General features: G+C 46.3%; 2 protein-coding genes across 6 annotated transcripts in view; one reads left to right on the forward strand and one right to left on the reverse strand.

Annotated features, from left to right (window-relative positions):
• Window positions 1–24,584, forward strand: part of MCM10 (minichromosome maintenance 10 replication initiation factor) — a 107,198-nt gene that overhangs the window by 42,472 nt on the left and 40,142 nt on the right. Inside the window, exon 19 of one of the 3 annotated variants that reach the window (XM_043561711.1) lies at window positions 19,425–21,806. The exons of 1 other annotated variant lie outside the window; for it this stretch is intronic. The gene's annotated coding sequence lies outside the window, so the exon portion shown is untranslated. Of the gene's footprint in view, window positions 1–399; window positions 626–19,424; window positions 21,807–24,584 lie in introns of those variants that run through there. One more of the 3 variants, XM_043561710.1, reaches the window with a different exon arrangement.
• UCMA (upper zone of growth plate and cartilage matrix associated) lies at window positions 1,011–9,898 on the reverse strand. 3 transcript variants are annotated; one of them, XR_006294407.1, is made up of 6 exons: window positions 9,718–9,891; window positions 9,314–9,379; window positions 9,129–9,224; window positions 5,434–5,532; window positions 1,346–1,497; window positions 1,011–1,201 (listed from the first exon to the last, which is right to left on the reverse strand). XR_006294407.1 is itself a non-coding variant. In XM_043561723.1 (5 exons), exons 1-5 carry the CDS (start codon window positions 9,875–9,877, stop codon window positions 1,400–1,402), a joined length of 519 nt encoding a protein of 172 aa, XP_043417658.1. In that variant the 5' UTR covers window positions 9,878–9,891; the 3' UTR covers window positions 1,229–1,399. The 3 variants fall into 3 exon arrangements, 1 of the variants encoding a protein (XP_043417658.1); XR_006294408.1 differs by lacking the exon at window positions 5,434–5,532 and having other exon boundaries at window positions 9,718–9,898; XM_043561723.1 differs by lacking the exon at window positions 1,011–1,201 and having other exon boundaries at window positions 1,229–1,497.

The raw sequence follows: 24,584 nt of genomic DNA on the forward strand, positions 1-24,584 counted from the left end.
TAGTGTGGGATTCCTGAAGGTGGTTGGAAGCAAGGATGAAGCGGGGTAGATGCTGAGTCCGGGGCAGGAAGCAGAGTGGTTGAGAGGAGAAGAAAGGGGCACTGGTAGGAGCTGAATTGTGTGCCTGGTGTCCTAATAAGAAGATAAAGCATGTGGCTCCTGATCTTAAGATTTGAAGGAAAAAAAAAAAACAAAAAACTTAAGGGGCCCCTGGGTGACTCAGTCAGTTAAGCATCTGACTCTTGATGTTGGCTCAGGTCATAATCTCGTGGTTTGGGGGTTCAGGCCCCACATCGGGCTCACTCTGACAGTGCGGAGCCTGCTTGGGATTCTCTCCTCCCCCTTTCCTGCCCTCGTGCTCGCTTGCTCTCAAAATAAATGGACTTTTTTTTTAAAAAGTTATGTCAAGAAGAGAAGAGAGACACAGAGACCCCATGACAACAGGTGCAGAGATTGGAGTGACACAGCCACAAGCCAAGGAGGCCCTGGAGCCGCCAGAAGCTGCAGCAGGCAGGGCAGGATCCTCCCGTAAAGAGAGGGAGGGAACACGGCTCTGCAGACACCTTGAATTGGGACCTCTAGCCTCCAGACCTGTAAGAGAATAAATCGTTATTTTTTAAAGCCACCCAGTTTGTTGCGCGTTGTTATGGCAGCCCTGAAGTAACCTGGGCACAAGGCAGAAGAGTGAGGTGACCCCCGATGCTAAATTTCAGCTCCTTTATAGTTTTGGCCACAGCCGGTCTTGCTGTAACCCTGGCTTCTGATGGATGCAATTAGGAAACCACAGTTGAACCTTGAGTCTCTTCGGAGACACGAGGAAGCCCCTGGGCTCAGTAACCATCCCAGAGAAGGGTCTAACCTAACCAGTTGTGTTGGCATCTCTCTTGCATTTGCGTGACTGCCGAGACAAGAAACTAGCGAGCAGCACTCCTGGAGATCGGGCTTTCGAAAGCCCAAGTCAATGAGGGGGACATGTGTCACTCGGCTCCGTGTGAGGTTTTACACGATGATACAGTGTTGACTCAGCAATTTTATTTCTAAGCCTTAAGCGAACACGTCATCTGTCGTCTTTATTGCGACCCTTCTCATTGTTCTACAGGACAGGAGTCTTAACTGTGGGAACAATGGCTAAATAAGGGGACGTCACTGAAGGTTTGGTGCCAGGAGGCCCCGCAGGTGTTTGCTCACCTCAGAAAATCATCTGCAAAGAAGCAAAAGCCAGGGCATCTTAAAACATCAGAACAAAAGGCCTGTGTGTTTACCACGGCAGCCCCCCCGCCCCAGGAGCCCCCCCAGTTGAGACCCTGTGAAGGGGCCTGCTGGTGTGGAGGCGTTGGTCAGACACCTGGGGTAGGTTTGTGAGTTTCAAGCTCCATCTTCCTGCTCTGTCAAAATGAGGTCAGATGTGGTGGCGGTTATAGAGATATGATGGATGCAGGCCGTCGTAATGCCACTGGCGCCATTGCTCAATAGCTTCCCGGCTTCTCTCTTCCTGTTCTGGGGAACAGAGGTGAGGTCGTCATGTTAGTACGGAGAGCACTCTGACCTGGGGAGAGCCACCAAGCTCTTGTCAGCCATCAGTCCAAACTGCCTACCCTGTGGTGACCTGAACAAACTGTGCCTGGGTGCACTGGTGACAGAAGATCTGAAGTGAAAGACGTGAGGGAACAGTGAGTCCAAAAGCCTCACTGGTGGAGGTGAGAGCCAAGCCCAGGCAGGTGAAAGAGCTGGAGGCCAGGAGAGCCAGTGAAGGTCTATGTGTTGGTTCAGTGCCCCTTCCCGTACATAATCACCAAGGGGGGACGGCCTTCACCAGAAATTGGCTCAAAGAAATAACAAGTAAGAAACAAAGTACAAAGATAACCCAGGAATAACGCAAAGAGATGATGGGCTTTATGGTCGAAAAAAATCATGGAAGGCAATGACTGTCAACTTCAAGCAATGGCATTATAAGGAATTTTTCCATCAGGCTTTAAAACTTAATGTGTTGTGTTTTTGTTTTTTTTTAATTTTGCTTTTTTAAGTTTATTTACTCTGAGAGAGAGATAGCAAACAGGAGTGCGGTAGAGGGGGAGACAGAATCCTAAGCAGGCTCCACACTGTCAGCGCAGAGCCCGATGTGGGGCTCAAACTCACGAAACCAAAAGATCATGACCTGAGCCGAGATCAAGAGTCTGACACTTAACTGACCGAGCCACCCAGGTGCCCCCAACATTATGTTTTAAAAACCAACCAGAAAAGGGCATGGATGAAGCAAAGTGTGGGGAAATTTGATCATTGTTAATTCTGGGTGATGGTTACGTGGGGGGTAACCAAGAAATATATATACTTTTCCATATGAATGAAATTTTTCAATGTAAAAGGCTCTTGAGGGCGGGATTTTGGCATAGAAGTTGTTTTTTTCTCCAGGTTGTGCCAAACTCTTCTCACCCCATTACACTTCGACAGAGGGAAGGGCTCCCTGGTAAAGACCCAAAGACCCAAACAATGTGACTTCTGTGCAGGGAACCACATGTGGCTGAGCATCTTCAGCCAAGTCAGGTGTCACACAGCCAACTCCAGATGGCCTGACCCAGGCTTCTGGCTTTGAAGGTGGAAGCAGATCTGTGCTGCCACGCAGACCTTAGAAGTAGGGGCTCAGCACACTGTTTACTCTGGCACTTTCAGAGGCAGAACTCAGAGGCATCTTTGCCTTGTAAAGATGATGGTTTTGAGTAGAGGTGCAGCCAGGCACCACAACAGAATAGGTCCAGTGTCTTAGATGCACTGATGGGCCTTGGAGATGGGGTTCTCACCCTCTCAGGAAGGTCACTCTGGTCCAGAAATCGCTCTCAGACCACCTGCCTAAACTTCCTGCTTTGAAAATCCAAGTCCTTTCCTTTACCCATAGTAGTTCCTCAGCAGTTGCTTTTTTTTTTTTTAACGTTTATTTATTTTTGAGACAGAGCATGAATGGGGGAGGGGCAGAGAGAGAGGGAGACACTGAATCCGAAGCAGGCTCCAGGCTCCAAGCTGTCAGCACAGAGCCCTACGTGGGGCTTGAACCCACGAACTGCGAGATCATGACCTGAGCCGAAGTCGGACGCCCAACCGACTGAGCTACCCAGGCGCCCCCCTCAGCATTTGCTTTTAAGGGGTGGGAGGTAAACCTCAACTGGCAGTTATTCTGAGACAGGTGATGCTGTCACATCAAGATAGCCAACTGAAAAACTAAGGTCCTGACTGAGGAGAGTGTAGGGCTTGGAACGCCCCCCCCCCCCCTTCCCGCCAGGGTAGAGGTCTTACCAGCCCGGCCCCCACGCAGGACGCGGTGCTCTGGGGCAGAAGCAAGGGAAGAGGAGGAAAACAGAAATGAGTTTCACTTCCTGCGATGCTCACCCACTCACTCTCAGGCAGGCTGGGCCCGCTTCACCTCCTTGCCTCCTTCTTTATCAAGCTCTGAGAAGACCTCTCCTGGGTTTGGGGGGTGGGGGTGCTCTCTTTTCTCTCCTCACTCCATCTGTCCACACGGGCCAATTCCTAGATCAAAGTGAGTCCTCGAGACCTCTCTGCACGTGATCCTCCTTCATTTATAAGAATGTTGCTTTGCTGGCAAAACACCTTGGTTCAAATCCCTGACTAGCTATGGCACCTTGGATATTTAAGGATCCTTTCTAAGCCTGAGTGTTTAAAACTAAAAAACAAATTATTAAGGCCTGAGAGGCTGGTTGTCAGGGTTGGAGGGTTCAGAACAGTGCCCGACAGAGCAAGTGCTCTGCCAGTAATCACAGCTCTGTCACTACAGTCCCCATAGGCCTGAGGCCCCTGATCACTGTCTCCTCTGCCTTTAATAGAAGACTTGTCATCCCAGAGTGCTGGCCCCTCACCCTAACTCATCGTGAAAGGGAAAACAGTGTTCTCCACCCAGATGCAAGGGATTTGGACCTGAAACATTAAAAATGTACAAAACAAAGTGCTAAAAAAACAAAACAAAAAACTGAAGGAATTTTGCAGGCCATATGCTCATTTTTTAAATGCCTCTCCCAACTGTTCACCAAGGTAAACACATATCCAACAGAAATATTTCCCTCTGAGTCGAGACAGCCTGAACTTGGTCTTGATGTTACCAGGAAAGCTTGATTTGGCAGATCCAAGCCCAATACCTCAGGGCCACCTGCGAGGCAGTGGGCATGGCCTGCAGCCCTCAGGCACCTGTTGATTGTATCCTTTTCCTAAGAGATGCCATGAAAGGGCAAATCCACCAGAGCATACAAATCCACTAGAGCATACAAGCCAGGAGGACCACAACTTCAGAACTGAAATCACTGACTTTCTCTAGCAAAGGTCATCTAACCTGGGGCCTTGTGTCCAAGCTCAAGTGCATCAGGAGCATTTCCATCTTAATGATTGAGGAAAGACTCAAACCGACACACTCTGGCCAGCCAGTCAGGCCTATTAAATGTTCCTACACATTTTTGCTCCAGGTACCACTTGAGTACGCTTAATAGATGCAAAGTCAAATCCCACCCCATGGGAGACTGATTCAAAGACAGAACCTCCTTCTGCCCATGCCCATACCCATACCCAGCTGCCTCCATGGAGGACTTGATGAAATCAACATTTCTTGAGGGAGGTAGGAGTCCCATCTGCCCGAGGGCTAATGGAGGGAATAAAGTATGCCGATTGCCTGATAAGAAGAGACTGAGGCAAAGGCCAAAGCCTAGAAAAGATATGAACAGCAACTGCATAGGACACAAGCAGAACACAAAATGTATGGTGTGTCCAACACGATGGGTGAGTTGCTTTCTGAGGTCAGGTTTCCTGGTTTGCTTACAGCCATCAAATAAAATGCTGATCAGAGTGAATAGGTAAATGAAGGGCTTGGTTTTCCAGAATGAGTAGTTCCTAGAGCTGTTGTATTGATGTGAATCCAAGGTACTTGAAAGGTATAACCCACGTGTACCCGAGCTAAGCCACTAGGTGTAGCCGCTAAGAGAACACAGTGATTCCCACGTAAGAGTAGAAAATAGAATCAGCTGAACGTTCCCTGAGCCAGTGGAAACCTACGTGTTGTATCCTCTCCTCGCCTTCTCAAGGTCTACAGCCATGTCTGTGCCTTTCTTCCTTCAAGACTCCCAAAGATGTGAACTGAAAGAGCCTCTCTTCCCTCCCTCCTCTAATTAAAATTTAGGGATGGGGCGCCTGTGTGGCTCAGTCAGTTAAGCATCCGACTCTTGCATTCAGCTCACAGTTCGTGAGATTAAGCCCTGGGTCGAGCTCTGTGCTGAAGGCACAGAGCCTGCTTGGGATTCTCCCTCTCTGCCCCTCCCCTGCCTGTGCACTCTCTCTCAAAATAAAATAAATTAACATTTAAATTGAGGGAGACATGGAGGCAACTTTTGATTTTCCCACAAAGGCCCACTTCCCCAATGACCCTGGCTGAAGAGCTCTTACCATCATTTTGCTCCTCCACGAAGTTCTCAAACTCGTTCCTTTGTTCCTCGTAGTACTCTCTCCGAAGCTCATTGGCCCGCAGCTTCTGCCTGTTCTCCGCTGGGAAAGGGCAAGAGGCGAGAGTTGCCTCCAAGAATGGGGGCAGCCGCACGCATTTAGGGGGACACTAATTGTTTTGCCTGAGAAACTTAAGCTGGTTGGGAGGGGTTGTTTGAGAGGGAGAAGGATGGCGGTTTCGCTAAGATGGTTGACTCCTGACGCAAACTTTAAAACTTGAGGGACCCAGGAACTCACCCTCTCCAACCATGCCATTCTGCAAGTGAGAAAAGCAATCACTCATAAAATTAATGGTGCATCCAAGTGTCCTGGGCCAGTTAGAAACTAGGAATCCTGTGATCAAAAATCAGGAGGGAGTCATCAACTTAAAGTCAATTTCACATTCATACCTTCAAATCCACTCAACATCTTTGAGCACCTGTCACAGCCAAAATGTGTGTTAGGCCCTGAGATTAAAAAGTCAAGTAAAAAAGGTTGTGTCCCTCGACTTTAGGGGCCAGTAGTTCAGATAAGGAGAAAGAAATAACAATAAGTGATGCCCAAGGTCACCTGGGTAGCTCAGTCCATTCAGTGTTCGACTACAGCTTAGGTCATCATCTCACGGTTCGTGAGTTTGAGCCCCACATCAGGTTCTGCACTGACAGGTGGAGCCTGCTTGGGATTCTCTGTCCCTCTCTCTGTCCCTTCCCTGCTCATGCTCTGTGTCTGTCTCAAAAAATGAATAAAACATTTTTTAAAAAATCTTGTTTTAAGTCATGCCTAGTGGTTGCTGTGATAGAAGCATACACAGGGCACAATCATGGCATGAGTTAGGGAAATCTTAGATGATCCTTGCTATCCATTTCCTTAGGCAGTTCCCTCCGTTTGTGTGGGTTGGCCTTAATGACTCTTCTACTGAACTGGAGGTGGCATCCTATGATGGAATGTGGCTTCCTTCTTGGGCCTCTCTTGCTCTGCTGAAAGCCAGAGAACTCTTAGTTCTACATGATAAAATTGGAGGTCCACTTCTATGTGGCTGCTACACCAGTAGCCCCTTGAGCCCCGGTGGGAATCCCCACCTGAACTAGCACATCACACCTCACCACACTTCACACTTGAAAGTAGCCTGAAAAAACCATTCAAGATTATAGATTTTTAGGTGTAAGATAGTTTCCAGGTTCATCCACTTCTACCCTTAAATCTTGACCGCTTTGGTGTGAGGACTCTGGTTGTCTGGAGGAAGTTATCGAGAGCTCTCTTAGTATCAAGATATTTCTTTTAACTGGGCTTCAACTTGGGGTGCCTGGGGGGCTCAGTCAGTTAACGTCTGACTTCGGCTCAGGTCATGATTTCGCGGTCCGGGAGTCTGAGCCCCACGTTGGGCTCTGTGCTGACAGCTCAGAACCTGGAGCCTGCTTCGGATTCTGTGTCTCCCTCTGTCTCTGTCCCTCCCCTGCTCACACACTGTGCTTCTCTCTCAAAAATAAATAAACATTAAAAAAAAATTTAACTGGGCTTCAACTGGACAAATCCACAACATCAGGAAGGCCGTGTCTGGTGCAGGAAGCACTGGACCCTGAAGGACACCTCACACCCCTCTGGCACGATCACATCAAAGAGGGGGGACTAACATGCTGTAGTTATTTATAATATATTACACTATATTATATTATTATTGTTGAACTCAGATTAAAAATCCAGTTAACTATGACTTGGTCTCCATGCAGATTTCCTTGGGTAAATCCCATGTTTTCCCCACAGTTGTGCCTTTATCCACATAATTGTGGGACTCTTGAGCCTGGTGGAAGGAATTTCCTTTCCCAAGCCTCCCCTGACCCTTGCCCAACATTCATACAATTCTTAGGAGGGAATTGAGGCTCACAGAGGTACAGTGACCTAATCGAAGTCATACATTTGGTTGGGGTACAGCTTGGGACAAGCCAGAGCCCCAGGTACCCACACTCCACCCCTTGGCCCAGAACATACCTGTCATGGCACCATCTTCCTTTTGACCCACCTTGAGCCCCAGTGTGCTCCAGGTACCAGAAAGCCACTGAGGATGGGAAGGAAGGGGGTTGGAGTCTAGGAAGCAAGGCCTTAAGGAGACATCACCAATCCTAAAGAAGCATTTGCCATTCCTATGTACTTCAAAAAAGAAATCATCTTCCCACATTGCCTTTTTGGAGCCCCCACAGATGAGACCTCTGACTCAGCAATGGCCAACAACATTTGGAACAAAGTGCCACGTCGACACCGCATCCGGTGCACTGTGGGTGTCCCTTCTTAGGAAGGGATTAGTTCCTCCTCATGCTAAAAGGACCCTGCGTCTTTCCCCAGAAGCTTCGCGATGTCAGATGCCTTTTTCCTGGTTCCGAATTCCAGTCTATCAGTGTCACATGCCTTTTACCCACCCTGAGACATGTTCGGGCTCTCCCGTGCACGGAGTCGGCCAAGTGACAGCAGGTGAGCTCAGGTGCACCTTGCGTGTTCAGCCTGTCCTGGACCCCCCATGACCGATGCACAGAGCTTCTGTTTGGGGTGAGGGACCTCTGACTTCCCATGCCCTTTGTGGTTCTGAACCAGCTGATGAGGATGGAAACTATTCTCCTGTCCTGAATTCACTCCTGCTCCCTGCTAAAAATTTGCCAGGACGTTGCTTCTTTGATTTCCATCAAGAACTGCCCAGGCTCCATCCATCACAGCCCTTTCAGTGTTTCTTGACATTTGTTAACTTCTAAATCTCAAGTTGTAGGAGGCCTGGAGGTTTTCCCAGTGTGGCTAATATTTACTCAGTTGTGGGGGGGAGGGGGGAAGGAATTTCATCTCCAAGCATTTTCATTACTTGAAAACAGTCCTGTTATTTTTACCGAGCAAGTTACCTTGCTGAGTGTGCCGAGGGAAACAAAGAGTTTATTCAGACACACAAGTAATGATCAAGCCATAGACTCGGAGACAGAGCTCAGAGTCCTTGGAAGAATCTAGTTCAAGGGCAGGAAACTCAAATGCCTTCAAGGGTCAGCAGGTCATGGAAATGAGGGTCCCTGCCAGGCAGGGGACACCAGGACCTACTTCAGACTGAGGAGACACATTCCAAGCTCAAAAGCCTTCCAAATGTATTAGATACAAAATTAAAAAAAAAAAAACAAAACACTGCTGGCTGAGTACCACAATTTCAGGGGCTTATAAATAAGGAAACATAAGCCCAGAGGGGAGGAAGTGGCCAAGGCCACTTAGCACAGCTGTCACCAGACCCAGAGTCCCAGCCCCTATTCCCAGGTGCCCTCTCCTTGCGATGCTGTTGCTCTCGCATGCGAGGCACTGTTCTGTAGGCCAAAAAGCACACACTGAGATACCATGTTTCCTCTTGACTAGAACATATTTCTCCTTAACGTTTTAAACTTCTCCAAAATTGGGATGCATCTCAGCTCTATTAAGTGCATTCAATGTGGCACTGTCCCTTCTGTTCCCTACCCTGACGGTGTAGTTGAAGATGTGACCTGCCACCGAGGACGTGTAATTTCTAATTCAGAGCTGCTGTCACTTTGATACCCAGTGGCCCAGTTTGAGCCCTCCTGGGTCCCTTGCTGCCCCACAGCCCAGCCCACTGGGACAGAAAGAACGGGAGGGGGGAGCAGAAGGCAGGCCTCCAGCATCCTTACCGTTGACCTCATCTTGGGATTTTGGGGACCGCTTGCCACGCCTCTTGAGGAAATTTGAAGCATCTGATTCCTGCATGAAGATCTTCTGTTCCACATCTGAAACCCGAGAGAGGCCGGTCACGAGCGGCATGGGCTCACCAGGGCACCTCAGTAGCCCTGCACCCCGGGGTGGCCCTTGCACTCACCTTCCCGAACATCTTGTCCTGCCTCCTGCTGGGTGCCCACCGATGCACCAGCGCCCTCCTGCAGCACTGTGGGAGAGCACAGCATGAGGGCTGCAGCACCCAAGGGGAACCTTCACCCTGAGCTGGGCTGGGACAGTTCTTCCTAGGCACTGTGTCTTGCCCGGCCCCAGGGTGGGGTCCCAGGTCCCTCACATACCAGCCATAGAGCAGTCTCCCCAGGAAACCAGCAGGCAAGCTATTTTCTCTGTGTTCTATTGTTATACACACACACACACACACACACACACACACACACACACACACACCAGACACAATCATCTGCACAGTAAGCACCCCCTTTCCACCTGGGCCACCTGAGCAGCCTCACCTAACACCAGCGCAACCTGGAGTCTCCCCATACTCACTAGTGAGGAGCACAGCAGCTGAGAGACAGCAGGCGAGAAGCAGCTGTCTCCAGGCCATCTTTGGATGGGCTGAGGCTCCGTTTGGGAACCACAAGGCAGACGGAGAGGGTTCTGCAGACCCTGAAGCCAGCCGCCAGGTCCTCACTTCTGTGCCAGGCATGCCAGGGGGGAGGGAGGCAGGAGACCTGGATGCCCATGGTGGGGAGTGGGAGGGGTCTCAGCCGCAGCTTCCATTGGCTGCTCCTCCTGGAGCACTGGAGATGTTTTTGGCGTCCTGCAAACCTCCACTAGCCTGTCGTCGGGGCCCCGGCCGAGACAGTTTTGAAGAGGCCTTTCCAAGATCCGCACCCAAGGGGTTGCTGTTGGAATGCCCAGTCCCAGACTCAGGATTTCAAAGAGCTCCTGGCATCTGCTCCAGGGGAGGTGGGGACTCTAGTCCTGGAGGCTGAGGCCTGCAGAGGGGGTGGGAAGAGGGCCTCAGTGAGAGACTTTGAGGTATTAGGCCAGGAGGGACCAGAAAGCCTGGAAGAGCCCCTCGGGCAACCCTCATGTGGATACATGGGCTGTTAGAACCGTAACCAGAGTACCCCTCACCTCGACGCATCACCAGCTGATGATGTTCCCTGTCAAGCAAAACACAGACCCCTGCTCCGGGGGTCCCAGCACCCTTCCAAGACTTAGAGGAAGAGAGGCAGTGAGCCTTTCACTGCAGAGGGAGAGCAGTGCACAGTGTGTGAAAAGCCCACAGCTGAGCATGGGTGTCTAGAAGGACACAAAGGCACACCCCATGTGGGGGAGGAAGTGAATTCCTAGAAGTGGGAATGCTACCCAATCAGAGCTCTGTGGGGCCATCAGAACGCAGTCCCTCTGGAGATGTGTTCTTCATGCTCTCGTCGATTATGAGCCAGCCTCGACTCTTACTAGCTGGAGAGTTGCGCTTTGGTCATTGTTGAGAGTTCTTAATGACAACCATCGCTAGGCTTAGAGCACAGCCCACATGTACCCGAAGGTGTGGGGAGAGTGAGGGCAGCTGTGGGAGGCCTGTCCCCCAGTTGTCTCACCAGTGAGCTTCTTGGCCATGCCTGGGATGGCAAGGCTAAGTGAGGCCCTTTTGAGGAAATGCAGATAGTTCAGTAACACCAGAGCCCAGGAGCATGTGGAGGGGCTGGAGGTAGGAAGGGCCAAGGTCACAGGAAGGAGTCTCCATCTTTGTGAGGCACCCTAGTGTGTGGGCTGTAAGCACAGACCTGACCAGGCTCCCTGGATTCAACCCCAGCTTCCCACTTGGCCATCTGCATGGCCTTGGGCAAGTCATTTGACCTCTCCGTGTCTAATCCCCTCCTCTGCCACGTAGACTGACCTGAGGATTGGAGTTAGTGCATCCGAAGTCCTTAGAATGGTGCCTGGCATGCGTGGATCACCGGATATGTGTTTGCTGTTGGGACACAGTCATGAACCATTGAATGATACTGAGCAAAGTGACAGGAGGGATTTTGTTGTTTTTTTTTTTTTTAGGAACACTACCCTCCCAGTGATGTGGAGGGTGGGAGGGATTAGGTTAAAGAGCTGGGACTTAGAGAAGGCTTCTGCAGTAGTCCAGGTAGGAGATGGTGTCAGCAAAAGGTGGGGGGTGGGCAAGAATGGAGAAGACAGAGCACTTCAAAGACTGAAGAAAGAATCAGTAGTGGGGCGCCTGGGTGGCTCAGTCAGTTGAGCATCTGACTCTTGATTTTGGCTCAGGTCATGATCCCAGGGTCTGTGCTGGGTGTGGAGCCTACTCTGACCCTCCCCAACTCACATACATGTGCTCTCTCTCTCTTTCTCCTTCTCTCTCCCTAAATAAATAAACTAAAAAAAAATCAGTAGGACTCAGCTAATTAGCTAAGGGCAATGGGAGGCTGGGAGGTGTGGATTTAGATGGCTCCCACGTTTCCAGTTTGAGTAGCTGGGGGGATGGTTGGCAAGACCATTTAATGAGGTGGAGAACATGGAGAAAGGGCATATCATTGGACAAATTAAGTATCCAACACTTATGGGATTCAAACCAGGTCTAATGTCAAATCCAGTGCTCTTCTCATTTTCCCACAACAATAATTTTGTGAATATACTAAGCCATCACCACAATCAATTTTAGGACACTTTCATCACCATACCCATTAGCAGTCACTCCCCATTTTCTCTAACCCCCAAAGCCCTAGGCAACCACTAATCTGCTTTCTATCTCTATGGATTTCCCTGTTCTGGGCATTCCATCTAAATGGAATCATACAATGTATGGCCCATTATGACTGGTTTCTTTCACTTTAGATACTGTGTTCAAGGTTCATTTATGTTCTAGCACACATCAGTACTCCCATTTCTCCCTCATGCAGAATAATATTCTGTTGTACAGATATGCCTTATTTTATTTATCCATTCATCACTAAATGGGCATTTGGGTTGTTTCTTCCTTTTGAGTATCATAAATAAGGCTGATGTGGGGTGCCTGGGTGCCTCAGTCGATGAAGTGTGCAACTCTTGATTTTGGCTCAGGTCATGATCTCACAGTTTCATGGGTTCAAGCCCCACGTGGACTCTGCCCTGCAGGGCCTGCTTGAGATTCTCCCTCTCTCTGCCTCTCCCCCACTCACACTCCATCTCTCTCAAAAAAGTAAACTTAAAAATTTTTTTTAAATTATTATTAAGTAATGCTATTACGAACACCCTTGTGCTGCATGGTTTTGTGTGGACATCCGTTTTTATTTCCATTGGGTAGATACCTTGGAGCAAAATTAGTTCAAATGGTACTTTCATATTTAACCTTTGAGGAAATCTCACATTATATTTTACATGTTCATTTACTCATCTTTATCCTCTAGTGCTATGAGGTCTCTTTGATGAAGAGAAGTTTCTATCTTGTTCTGCTAAAATGATGCCCAGCACAGATGTACTTCATCAGTGTTTACTGAATTAATTAATGAAAATACTCCTGGGTGAGGGCAGTAAAAGGAAACATTTATAAGTTTATTTCAGTGGACGATTTATAAGAAGGTACACACACGGACCCAAAATTTACAAGTTAATGTATCCCTGGGTTCAGGATTGTTCTCAAGGTTAGCAGGAACAAATTTTGTGGTGCATTCATGGATTGATTAAAGTGCAAACAAGGTGGCTTTAACATTTGCCTCAGTTCGACTGAAGTTTAGACAGGTTTCTTCTTTTTTTTTTTTAATTTTTTTTTTCAACATTTATTTATTTTTGGGACAGAGAGAGACAGAGCATGAACGGGGGAGGGGCAGAGAGAGAGGGAGACACAGAATCGGAAACAGGCTCCAGGCTCCGAGCCATCAGCCCAGAGCCCGACGCGGGGCTCGAACTCACGGACCGCGAGATCGTGACCTGGCTGAAGTCGGACGCTCAACCGACTGCGCCACCCAGGCGCCCCTAGACAGGTTTCTTCTTGATGATAGGCTCCCTTTTCTAGAGCATTTACTTTAGAAAACTTGAAACTGTAAATTCTTTCTCTGCCCCTTTGATGTAATGCAGATCTTCTCCCAGTCTCTTGCTGGTCTTATAACCCAGGAATGTCTTTCTCAGGGACCTGGGAGACATCTTTTTGGAATGAAGACACCGGGGCACCTGGGTGGCTCAGTCAGTCATCTGACTCTTGGTTTCAGCTCAGGTCATGATCTCAGTCATAAGGTCCAGCCCTGCATCAGGCTCTGTGCTAGGCATGGAGCCTGTTTAAGATTCTCTCTCTCCCCCTCTCATTCTCCCTCTCACTCTCTCTCAAAAAAAAAAAAAAAAAAAAAAAAAAGGAAAGGAAAACCTCAAAGGAGATATCACCCCATCCCCCAATCCCTATGGGAGCATAGACACTTGGCTGTGATGGGCACCCTGCTCCAACTGTGAAGGGCAATTAAAAACTGCAGGTGACCACAATCCTTATCAAAACCACACCAGCATTCTTCACAGAGCTAGAACAAAAAATCCTAAAATTTGTATGGAACCAGAGAAGACCCTGAATAGCCAAAGCAATCTGGAAAAAGAAAACCAAAGCAGGAGGCATCACAATCCCAGACTTCAAGCTATATTACAAAGCTGTAATCATTAAGACAGTATGGTACTGGCATAAAAACAGACACCCAGATCAATGGAACAGAATAGAGAACCCAAAACTGGACCCACAAACGTATGGCCAACTAATCTTGGACAAAGTAGGAAAAAATATCCAATGGAAGAAAGTCTCTTCAGCAAATGGTGCTGGGGAAACTGGACAGCGACAGGCAGAAGAATGAACCTGGAACACTTTCTTACACCATACACAAAAATAAACTCAAAGTGGATCAAAGACCTAAACGTAAGACAGGAAGCCATCAAAATCCTCGAGGAGAAAGCAGGCAAAAACCTCTTTGACCTTGGCTGCAGCAACTTCTTACTCAACATGTCTCCAGAGGCAAGGGAAACAGAAGCAAAAATGAACTATTGGGACCTCATCAAAATAAAAAGCTTCTGCACAGCGAAGGAGACAATCAGCAAAACTAAAAGGCAACTGACGGAATGGGAGAAGATATTTGCAAATGACATATCAGATAAAGGGTTAGTATCCAAAAGCTATAAAGAACTTCTCAAACTCAACACCCAAAAAACAAATAATCCAGTGAAGAAGTGGGCAAAAGACATGAATAGACACTTCTCCAAGGAAGACATCTAGATAGCCAACCGACACATGAAGAAATGCTCCACATCACTCATCATCAGGGAAATACAAAGCGAAACCACAATGAGATAGTACCTCACACCTGTCAGAATGGCTAGCATTAACAATTCAGACAACAACAGATGTTGGCAAGGGTGCAGAGAAAGAGGATCTCTTTTGCACTGCTGGTGGGAATGCAAACTGGTGCAGCCACTCTGGAAAACAGTATGGAGGTTCCTCAAAAAGCTAAAAATAGAACTACCCTATGATCCAGCAATTGTACTACTAGGTATTTATCCACGGGATACAGGTGTGCTGTTTCAAAGGGGCACATGCACCCCCATGTTTATAGCAGTACTATCAACAATAGTCAAAGTATGGACAGAGCCCAAATGTCCATCGATGGATGAATGGATAAAGAAGATGTGGTGTTATACATACATACAATGGAGTATTACTCAGCAATCAAAAAGAATGAAATCTTGCCATTTGCAACTACGTGAATGAAACTAGAAGGTATTATGCTAAGCGAAATTAGTCAGAGGAAGACAAATATCATATGACTTCACTCATATGAGGACTTTAAGATACAAAACAGATGAAAGGGAAGGGAAGCAAAAATAATATAAAAACAGGGAGGGAGACAAAACATAAGAGACTTAAATATAGAGAAAAAACAGGGGTGCTGGAGGGATTGTGAGGGAAAGATGGGTAAATGGGTAAGAGGCATTAAGGAATCTGTTCCTGAAATCATTGTTGTACTATATGCTAATTTGGATGTAAATTTTAAAATAAATTAATAGAAAAAAATAACTGCAGGTGACGTGAGATTCCCCCTACCCCAGCTCTCAAAAATTCTCATATTCCTGTTTCAGTGGAGTTGACCTTTGTGTCATTCCTCTGGTGCAGTATTCCTGGAAAAGTCTTCCTTGCCTGTTAGCTTTGCTTTTGCAGATTTAACTTGGACCGGGTCATTGATTCAGCCTATCACCTGATCCACTAGGGTCAAGTGGAAATGGCCCTTGAGAAGAGTGTGTCCAGACAAATAAAGTTATTAGATACTGTGACCCATGGTAAGCGTTTTTCCAGAATAAATATTTGAAAGTCCATTTTCTGTACCTGACATCAAGAATACATTATGTTCTTTCATGATTTTGCATTCTCAATGGACTAATTATGTTCCTGAGCCCGCTCTCCCTGCACATTTGGTAGGGTGAGTGAAGGATTATCTCAAAAGGGGGACTCATGACCCTTGGAACCAGAAGCTCCCTGGAACTCAACTTCCTCAGGAGCCCCCACAGCAGGTCTAGGTGAGCACTTTCCCTGCCACCTCCTCAGGTCTCAGGAGCAGCGAGAAGCAAACCCATTAGATGCGAAGGTGTATGTTTTTTTTGTTGGGCAAGAGAGTGATAGCTTGCAAACTCAAAGTTTCAACTCATCTGATGTCCCTCTGGAGTCAACTGTGTCGACACAGGAGAGTGTGGAGAATGAGGGCTTCGTGAGTCAGGACAACATTTCTAAGACCTCTCTGGTTTATTTTCCCGTAAAAGCCATTCATTTTTCTAAACACCTCGCCAGGGTGTTGTGGGGCTGTTTACAGCTTATTCTCTCACATGCTGCAGAGAAGTATTATCAGTTCCTATGAAAATGGTCCTTACAGGTCTCCCTGTAGAATTAAGTCTGACAGGGGATGTCTCCATTCAGAAAAAAGGCATGGGACATTCTAGAGCTGTGTAGAGTACTGCCATGAGATCACCCTATCTGGGTTGCTGTTCAGTAGACAAGCACTGTAATGTAATGTCACTAAAATAGTAAAATACTTTCTTATTAGTGGATAAATAGACACTTTCTTGAGCCATCTTCCCAATGCCCTCTACTGCCCCAGTGCCCCAGGCTCTGCCCCAGGACCCCACTTTCTGCAATCCGTTCCCTAAAGGGGTGATGCTTGGGCGCCTGGGTGGCTCTGTCATTAAGCATCTGACTTCAGCTCAGGTCATGATCTCACGTTTGGAGTTTGAGTCCCACATGGGGTGAACTCAAGCCCCACTTCCAGTGAGCTCGAGCCCTGCTTCGGGTGAACATGAGCCCCACTTCAGGTAAAATATGAGCCTGGCTTCGGGTGAGCCCCACTTCTCTCTCTCTCTCTCTCTCTCTCTCTCTCTCTCTCTCTCTCTCTCTCTCTTTTTCTCTCTCCCGCTCCTGGGATTCTCTCTCTCTGTCTGCCCCTCACTCACTTGTTCCCTCTCTCTCTCTCCCTCTTAAATAGGTAGGTAGGTAGGTAGATAGATAGGTAGGTAGGTAGGTAGGTAGGTGATGCTTGACCCAGCAGGGAACCTCCAGAACGCTGCTGTGCTCCCACAGCTAGCCTGATTGATCCAGTGCCTGTCCTTTGCCAGCCAAACGTATTTCATATCACTCTGAATTAGGGGCTTTCTGATAACTCACTGTTCCTATGAACTTACCTTATATGTTGTCCACCTCTCCTTACCGCCTCTGTTCTGTTTTCTCTATGTAGTACCACCCCCAACCACCGTCAGAAATCCTGTGTCTACTGCAAAGCCCATGTATAAGGAGGTTTATAGTATCTTTATTTATAAGAGTACAAAAATGGATTTCAATCTAAATGAAAAAGTAGAGCACATGTTACGGTATATGTGTGAAAGAAGGGTATGTATATTGGAAATATATTCAAACCCTTGGAAACATGGTATCATAATAGGTGTTGACAAAGGGAAGCCATAACAGTGTAGGTATCCAACTACAACAGGTTCTCCTTGTTTGCTGATTCTTCTAGAATACGGTAGGGTAAAGTAAGTTACTGGTGTAAGGGAAGGGTGAGTTGACCCCATTTTTCTGGGAGAAGGTCACCTTGAATGAATAGGTAGATCTTCACTGTTCTGAAAGTGAATCACTTTGGCTGGTCTAGGAAAAGTGTGTGAAAAGATCTTTCTTTTCAGAAGTGCTCCAAATGACAAAAAGTAGCCTCCCTCTTAGGGCGCCCTGGTAGCTCAGTGAGTTAAGCGTCTGACTTTTGATGTTGGCTCTGGTCATGGTCTCATGGTTCATGAATTCGAGACCCACATTGGGCTTTCAGCTGACATCGTGGAACCTGCTTGGGATTCTCTCCCCTCCACCCCCCAGCGTCTCTCTCTGCCCTTCCCCTGCTCCCTTCCTATCTCTCTAAACAAACAAACAAACAAACAAACAAACAAACTTAAAAAAATTAGCCTCACACTTTGTGGGTGAGAACGGGAAGAAAGACTTCAGAAGGAAGAGGAAGAGGTGGACAGGTGGAGAGGTGGTTCAGGTCTGTAGGGGGGAGCCTTGGGCAAGTCCTGACTGTGTTCCTTGGGCTTCTTGTCCATGGATCCAGAAAGAGCTGGTCACTAAGATTGCTGAGATTCATTATACCTTGGGCTTAAGACCTAGACTGAGCTAGACTCTCTCCTGCCCCTTGTCTCTCCCCCAAAGATATGAAGTGAAGGACCTTTGCTTTACTAGAGCAGAGCACTCAGCCACCAACATGTAGCCTCCAACATGGCAGCCTGTGCCCCCATCTCTAGGGCCCTGAGCCTTCTGACTGAGGCTCACTTGTTCCTCCCTTCCCCAGCAGCCTCTTGCACCTTCACCTAAAAGACTGAAACACTGCCCATATCCTGTGCTGCCCCAGGCTTGGGGAGTGGCACTGTGGTGTCCATGGCTATTGGTGTATCACAGCCCAGATCTTCACTGCTCAGAAGCCGACTCATCAGTAATTTAAAGATCATCCTGGTCACAGCAGCTCAAAGCCCCTCTCCTGAAAATGACACCTGAGGGGAAGAAGCCCACCTCTAAGGATTTACTGCTCTAGGAGATGACGACAGCTTAGCAATTGCAGCTACTTTAGGGACCAAAGACTTGACCAGGCAGGCAAGACTTGGGTGCATCTCACCAACCCAGGTTCTAGCACAAACCCCAGCCTCACCAGGCCACTGTCCCAAGACCAAACTCCCAAGATGCAGCCAAAGCACTTTGTATTGCTCCCCTCAAGATCCTCAACATTCAGCAGGACATAGACTGAATTTTTGGACTCCGCTATTGCCATCAGTTGGGGGGACTCAGATGTTCTCACTCTTGAGATGGATGGAGGCGCATTCACTTTACTCTGAAGGGTCTAGAGGTGTGGACCTCATATTTGAGTGCATAGTCAGATCTCCCCGGTTCTGTAAAAATACACAGCGCCTGGGTCTCAACCTGTGTGTGTGTGTGTGTGTGCGCACACGCACACACAGGTGTAATTAGTGAGTACTGGTTAAAATTCCCTGAATCCTTTTATTTTTTTCCCAGCTTTATGAGATACGATTGACAAATGGAAGTTGTATATATTTAAACTGTACATGGGGCGCCTGGGTGGCTCAGTCAGTTAAGCATCCGACTTCAGCTCAGGTCATGATCTCATGATTCGTGAGTTCGAGCCCTGAGTCGGGCTCTGTGCTGACAGCTCGGAGACTGCTTCCGATTCTGTGTCTGCCTCTCTCTCTGCTCCTCCCCTGCTCACACGCTGTCTCTCTCTCAAAAATAAATAAAGATAAAAAATTTTAAATAAATAAATAAAATAAACTGTACAACATATGTAAACTGTATACGTTGTGAAATCATCATCATAATCAAACTAATTAACATAACTATCACCCCAGCCTCTAAGGTTCTTGTTCAGTTTATTTGGGGTCGAGCACCAGTATTTTTTACAAACACTTCAGGTGGTTATAACGAACAGCTAAGGCTGAGAACTGCTCGTACAAGATATATATGCTCATTATGCATGTGTACAGATGCACATGTATATATGTACCCATATTCACAGACTCCTGCAATTTTTTACTAAAAAAAATATATGCATTGAAAAAAACTTGGAGTGGTCTTAATTTTCTTCCTTTAGTTTTTTGAGGTTTCTTTTTCAAGTTTTATACATTGATCATGCAGTCATTTATAATCACAAGGAGAGAAGCCAGAAGTGCTATTTTTTAAGTAACTTTACTGATCTTTCTAGACCCAGCTCAGCTGTCTATATGAGCCGCTTCAACACCCGCCTGTCGTCGCTCCCCTGAATTCCTCCCAGCCTGTGACCAGCCCATCATCTAGCACCTTCACAGAGACTACAGACACTTCCTCTTTGTTCCATGCTGGTATCGTGGCTCTCCAGCCAAGAAGTGCCTGGAGGGCAGGGTCTGGCATATCTGTGCAGGGACAGGGGTATTATTGATAACCTGGGCCTGGAGTTGTTCAATTCTCTGAACAAAGACTCTCTCTCTCTCTCTCTCTCTCTCTTTCTCTCTCTCTCTCTCTCTGGATATGAAACACAGAGCAGCTTTCTGGTCTCAGCATGGGCTATCTAGGAAAACGGAAGGGAAAGGATACATTGGCAAGGGCCGTGGAAGAACATACAAGTGAGGTCTGTGGGATCCGAAGCATGAGCCAAGCTGCTCAGGGTCCCTGTCTGTCCAGGAATCTGGTGAATGTATGGCTTATATTCTGAGTTCTCCACAATTCTGGGCGGCTCGGCACGGCTTAAGGCAGACCCAGGGAGGAAAGGAACTGAGTCACCTCAGGAAGCCCACGCAGGGGCGAACCGTGCCAGAAGGAAACAGGCACACAGGCCCCAGTCTTGCCATCCTCGTGGGGATGGCTTTGAAGCGAGCCTCTATGGGTGCTCTGCTAGGCTAAGCCATATATGACAGGCCTGGGAAACCAAAAGGACTGGAAAAGGACAGAGAAGAACCCTGGCCTTCTTCCTCCTAGTAAACGTCAAAATGTATCTTACTTGGAAAAAGAAAGCATTGTCCTATGTGATGTCCCAGTTCCACCCCAGCCCTGGGGAATGTATTAGGATGTAGCTTCCCTAAAGTTTGGAAAACACTAGCACTAGATCCCAGGGTCAAATAAGTTTGGGAACTACTAGACTATCTCCCCCCTCTCTACCAGATTCACAATGCAGGAGCATATTAAAGGCTCTGACAAGTCCTACAGCTGGAAAACTGCCGCATCCCTCCAAACTTAATCGACCATATCATCTTTATTCATGGAGCACCTGTTAACATCCAGGACCTATTTTGGGAAGATCTGAATTGGTTACTTTATGGCAAGAGAGTCCATAGTTAGAATGTTATTTGTCAATAATCCAATTCCATTTCCAAGAAAAAACATAATTTGGGGCACTTGGCTGGCTTAGTCTGTAGAGCAGGTGACTCTTGATCTCAAGGTTGTGAGTTCAAGCCCTACACTGGGTATAGAAATTACTTAAAGATAAAATCTTTTTTTTAAAAAGTCATAATTTCATAAGTATTACATATTTGGAACACTGTCCTCAAACAGTACATTAGCCACTTGGCAAATTATTAACTGGAAACAGTTTTGTTTTGTATTGTATTGTTTTAATGACAGCATAGTAAGTTGTGAGCACCAAAGTCATTGATATAGACAAAGAATGGTCTATGAAAGAGAGTGGTCAGGATAGACAGGAAAGCTTTCGACAAAGCTCCAGTGTAGAAGAAGCTGCAAGTTTCTGAAGGATGAACACAGAAACCAGGAGAAGCATCCTAAACGGGTTATTGGTCTTACCTTTTGATAAAGCAAAAAAAATCCAACAAAGGAAGGACAAATATACATATGGGCACACAAAAGAAGGAAAGTCATGCCCTTCCTATGTCCGACTTTGGGCCAAATTGGAAAGATTCTGAATTTGGGGTCATCTGTTCTGACCAGAGAGAATGTCAGGGAAAAATGACGTCTGGTCCTATGACCTGGGCAGACTCCGATTAACATCCGTTTGAAAAACAGCCCCTTAGGGCATGGAAACTCAAAAATCATTGTTCATTTGTATATAACCAAAGCCTCAGGCATATAACGAATCTGTCCTAGAAACAGCAGCCCTTTTGCATGCACACTATATTTTCATGTCATCAGTTCTCCAGACATCTCTGGGAACTCAAGGCAAGTAGCAAGCTGTGGCCATTGTTGCCAGGGCAGGATCCTGCCCCAGCTCTCTGCTGCTGCTGGACAGTCCCCAAGGAAGGCTGACATCCTTCTGCCTAGCTCAGTTCAGCTCATATTTTGTTTTGATTTGTTTTTTGTTTTCACTGAGGTTAAAACAAGGCAAGTAGCTTCTCTAAGATCTTACAGTGTCATAACAGCATGAATTGTCAGTGTGGGTGAAATTATTAACATTAAAAAAGAAAAGAAGTCCCCCTGCCCCAAATCTTTGCCACTTGCACTTTTTTGGCACAGCTGATTCCAGGAAGAGCAGCTAGTGATGGACAGGTAGAGAAGCAGCCTGATCCTTGAGGCTCTCCATCCTTATAGAGATAGCTGAGGACTGCAGCGCCTGGGTGGCTCAATCAGTTAAGTATCCAATTTTGGCTCAGGTCATGATCTTGTAGTTCCTGAGTTCGAGCCCCGTGTTGGGCTCTGTGCTGACAGCTTGGAGCCTGGAGCCTGCTTTGGATTCTATCTCCCTCTCTCTCTGCCTCTCCCCCACTCAAGATCTGTCTTTCTGTCTCAAAAATAAATATTTTAAAAATTTAAAAAAAAAATGAAATCTACGTTAAAAAAAATTAGCTGGGAACCGAGAGAAGCAGAGACTGGCTATCATGTGGCACAAAGAGTGTAGGGACACAATTCTCCAAGCACAGGAATAGCTGTTCAAGGAAAAGATGAGAGGGAGCCAATGTATGATTGGGTATGGGTGTGTGTTGTGCCAGAACCAGAATTAGTACATTTGATTCTCAGTACAACCCTCAACCCTGTGGCGGGGCAGTTATCCCCATTTCAGAGATAACCTTTACGACTCAAAATCTAGAGTGTGATGAGCCAGCAATGTATATGCATTCCAGTTCTCTAAATCTTCACAACATCTGATGACGTTACTGTTTTTAATTTAGCTGAATGAGTGTTAATAAAATCATATTATGCTATGATTTCAGTTTGCATTTCCGATGATGAAGGATTCGAGCATTTCCTCATGTTCTTGTTGGCCATTTGTATGTATTCTTTTGCAAAGTTTCTGTTCAAGTCTTTTGCTCATTTTTTTTACTGGTTTGTCTTTTTATTATAGATTGTTTATGTTCTTGATACAATATTTTGTCAGATTTAAATTTTTAATATACTTTTAAGTATTTTGCCAGTAAATATATGTGGTCTGTGGCTTGCCCTCTCATTTTCATAGCTGTGTCTTGATGAGCAAATTTTTTTGTTTTTGTATTTAACATTTATTTATTTTTGAGGGTGAGAGAGACAGAGCACGAGCAGGGGAGGGGCAGTGAGAGAGGAAGACACAGAATTCAAAGTGGGCTCCAGGCTCCAAGCTGTCGGCACAGAGCCCAACATGGGGCTCAAACCCATGAACTAGGAGATGTGATCTAAGTCAAAGTTGGACTCTTAACCAACTGAGCCAACCAGGCACCCCAGCAGTTTTTAACTTTAACAAAGTATGATTAGTGGATTTTTGTTTTATGGTTTGTGCTTTCTGTTGTCTAAGAGCTCTTCACCTATTCCAAGGTTTCAAAGATTTCCTCTATATTCTTAGACAGGTTTTATGTTTAGATATATAATCCACCTTGAACTGATTTGTGTGTGTGGTATGAGGCAGGAGTCAACATTTATTTCTTCTCCTTATGGCTATCCAACTGTTCCATCACCATTTGATGAAAAAAATTTTCCATTCCCCATGGGATTTTTGATGGTCAGCTGACTATACATCTGTGGGGATTATTCTGTTCCATTGATCCTTTTGTCTCCCTTTATGTCAATGCCAATTGTCTTGATTTCTATGGGTTTTTTGTCTTAAAATCACATAGCATAAGACCTTCAACTGTGTTCCTTCTACACATTCTACCTTCTTGCTCCTTCCATATACATTTTAGAAGCACTCTAGGGAGATTAATTTGGGGAGAACTGCAATCCTAAGAATATTGGGTCTTCCAATCAATGGGCATAATGTATCTCTTTCCATTTATTTCGATCTTTAATGTCTCTCAGCAGTGTTTTATACAGTTCTGTATAGAGGCCCTGCACAGCTTTTGTTGGATTTATTCTTAAGTAATTTAAGATTTTTTTTTAGACGGAATTTAAATTTTTTGTTTTCTAATTGTTTGCTGCTGATATACACAAATGCTATATACTTTTGTGTATCGATGTTTTATCCTGCAATCTTGCTAAATTCCCTTATTATAGTAGGCTTTTATAGACCCTTGAGGATTTTCATGTTTGTGAATGAGACTGTTTTCCTTCTCTTTCTTTTTTTTATTCTGTTAATGTGATGGATTACATTAATTGACTTTCAAATGTGCAACCCTATGTTCCTGGGGTAAACCCCACTTAGTTGTATTGGATTACCCTTATTATTTACTGCTGAATTCTACTGCTCATATTTTCTTAGAGTTCTTGCCTTTGTGTTTAAAGCTACTGGTCTGTGGTTACTTTGTAGTATCTTTTTTTTTTTTTTAAGTTTATTTATTTATTTTGAGAGAGACAGAGACAGTGTGAGCAGGGGAGGGGCAGAGAGAGAGAGAGAGAGAGGAAGAGAGAGAATCCCAAACAGACTCTACACTGTCAGCATAGAGCCCGAAGCGGGCCTCGAACTCACGAAACCGTGAGATTAAGACCTGAGGCAAAACCGAGAGTCAGAGACTTCGCCAACTCAGCCACCCAGGTGCCCCTACTTTGTAATATCTTTTAAAGATTGTCTTGGTGTTATGGTAATGCTAGCCTCCTAGAATGAGTTAGAGGGTCTTCTCTACTTTCTCAACTGTGTGTGAGATTCATATTATTTCTTCTTTTTAAATATTTGATAAAATCCACTAGTGAAGCCATCGGAGCTTAGAGTTTTCTCTGAGCCTGGAGTTTTGTGGAAATTTTTAAATTACAGCTTCAGGGGTGCCTGGGTGGCTCAGTCAGTTAAGCATCTGACTTCAGCACAGGTCATGATCTCACAGTTCGTGTGTTCAAGCCCCATGTCGGGCTCTGTGCTGACAGTTCAGAGCCTGGAGCCTGCTTTGGATTCTGTGCTTCAGGTTCTGTGTCTCCCACTCTCTCTGGCCCTCCCCTGCTTGTACTCTGTCTCTGTCTCTCTCTCTCTCTCTCTCTCAAAAATAAATATTAAAAAAAAATAAATTACAGTTTCAGTTTCTTATATATGTGTGTGTGTGTGTGTGTG

Source organism: Prionailurus bengalensis, chromosome B4 (genome assembly GCF_016509475.1).
Source record: "Prionailurus bengalensis isolate Pbe53 chromosome B4, Fcat_Pben_1.1_paternal_pri, whole genome shotgun sequence".
NCBI lineage: Eukaryota > Metazoa > Chordata > Mammalia > Carnivora > Felidae > Prionailurus > Prionailurus bengalensis.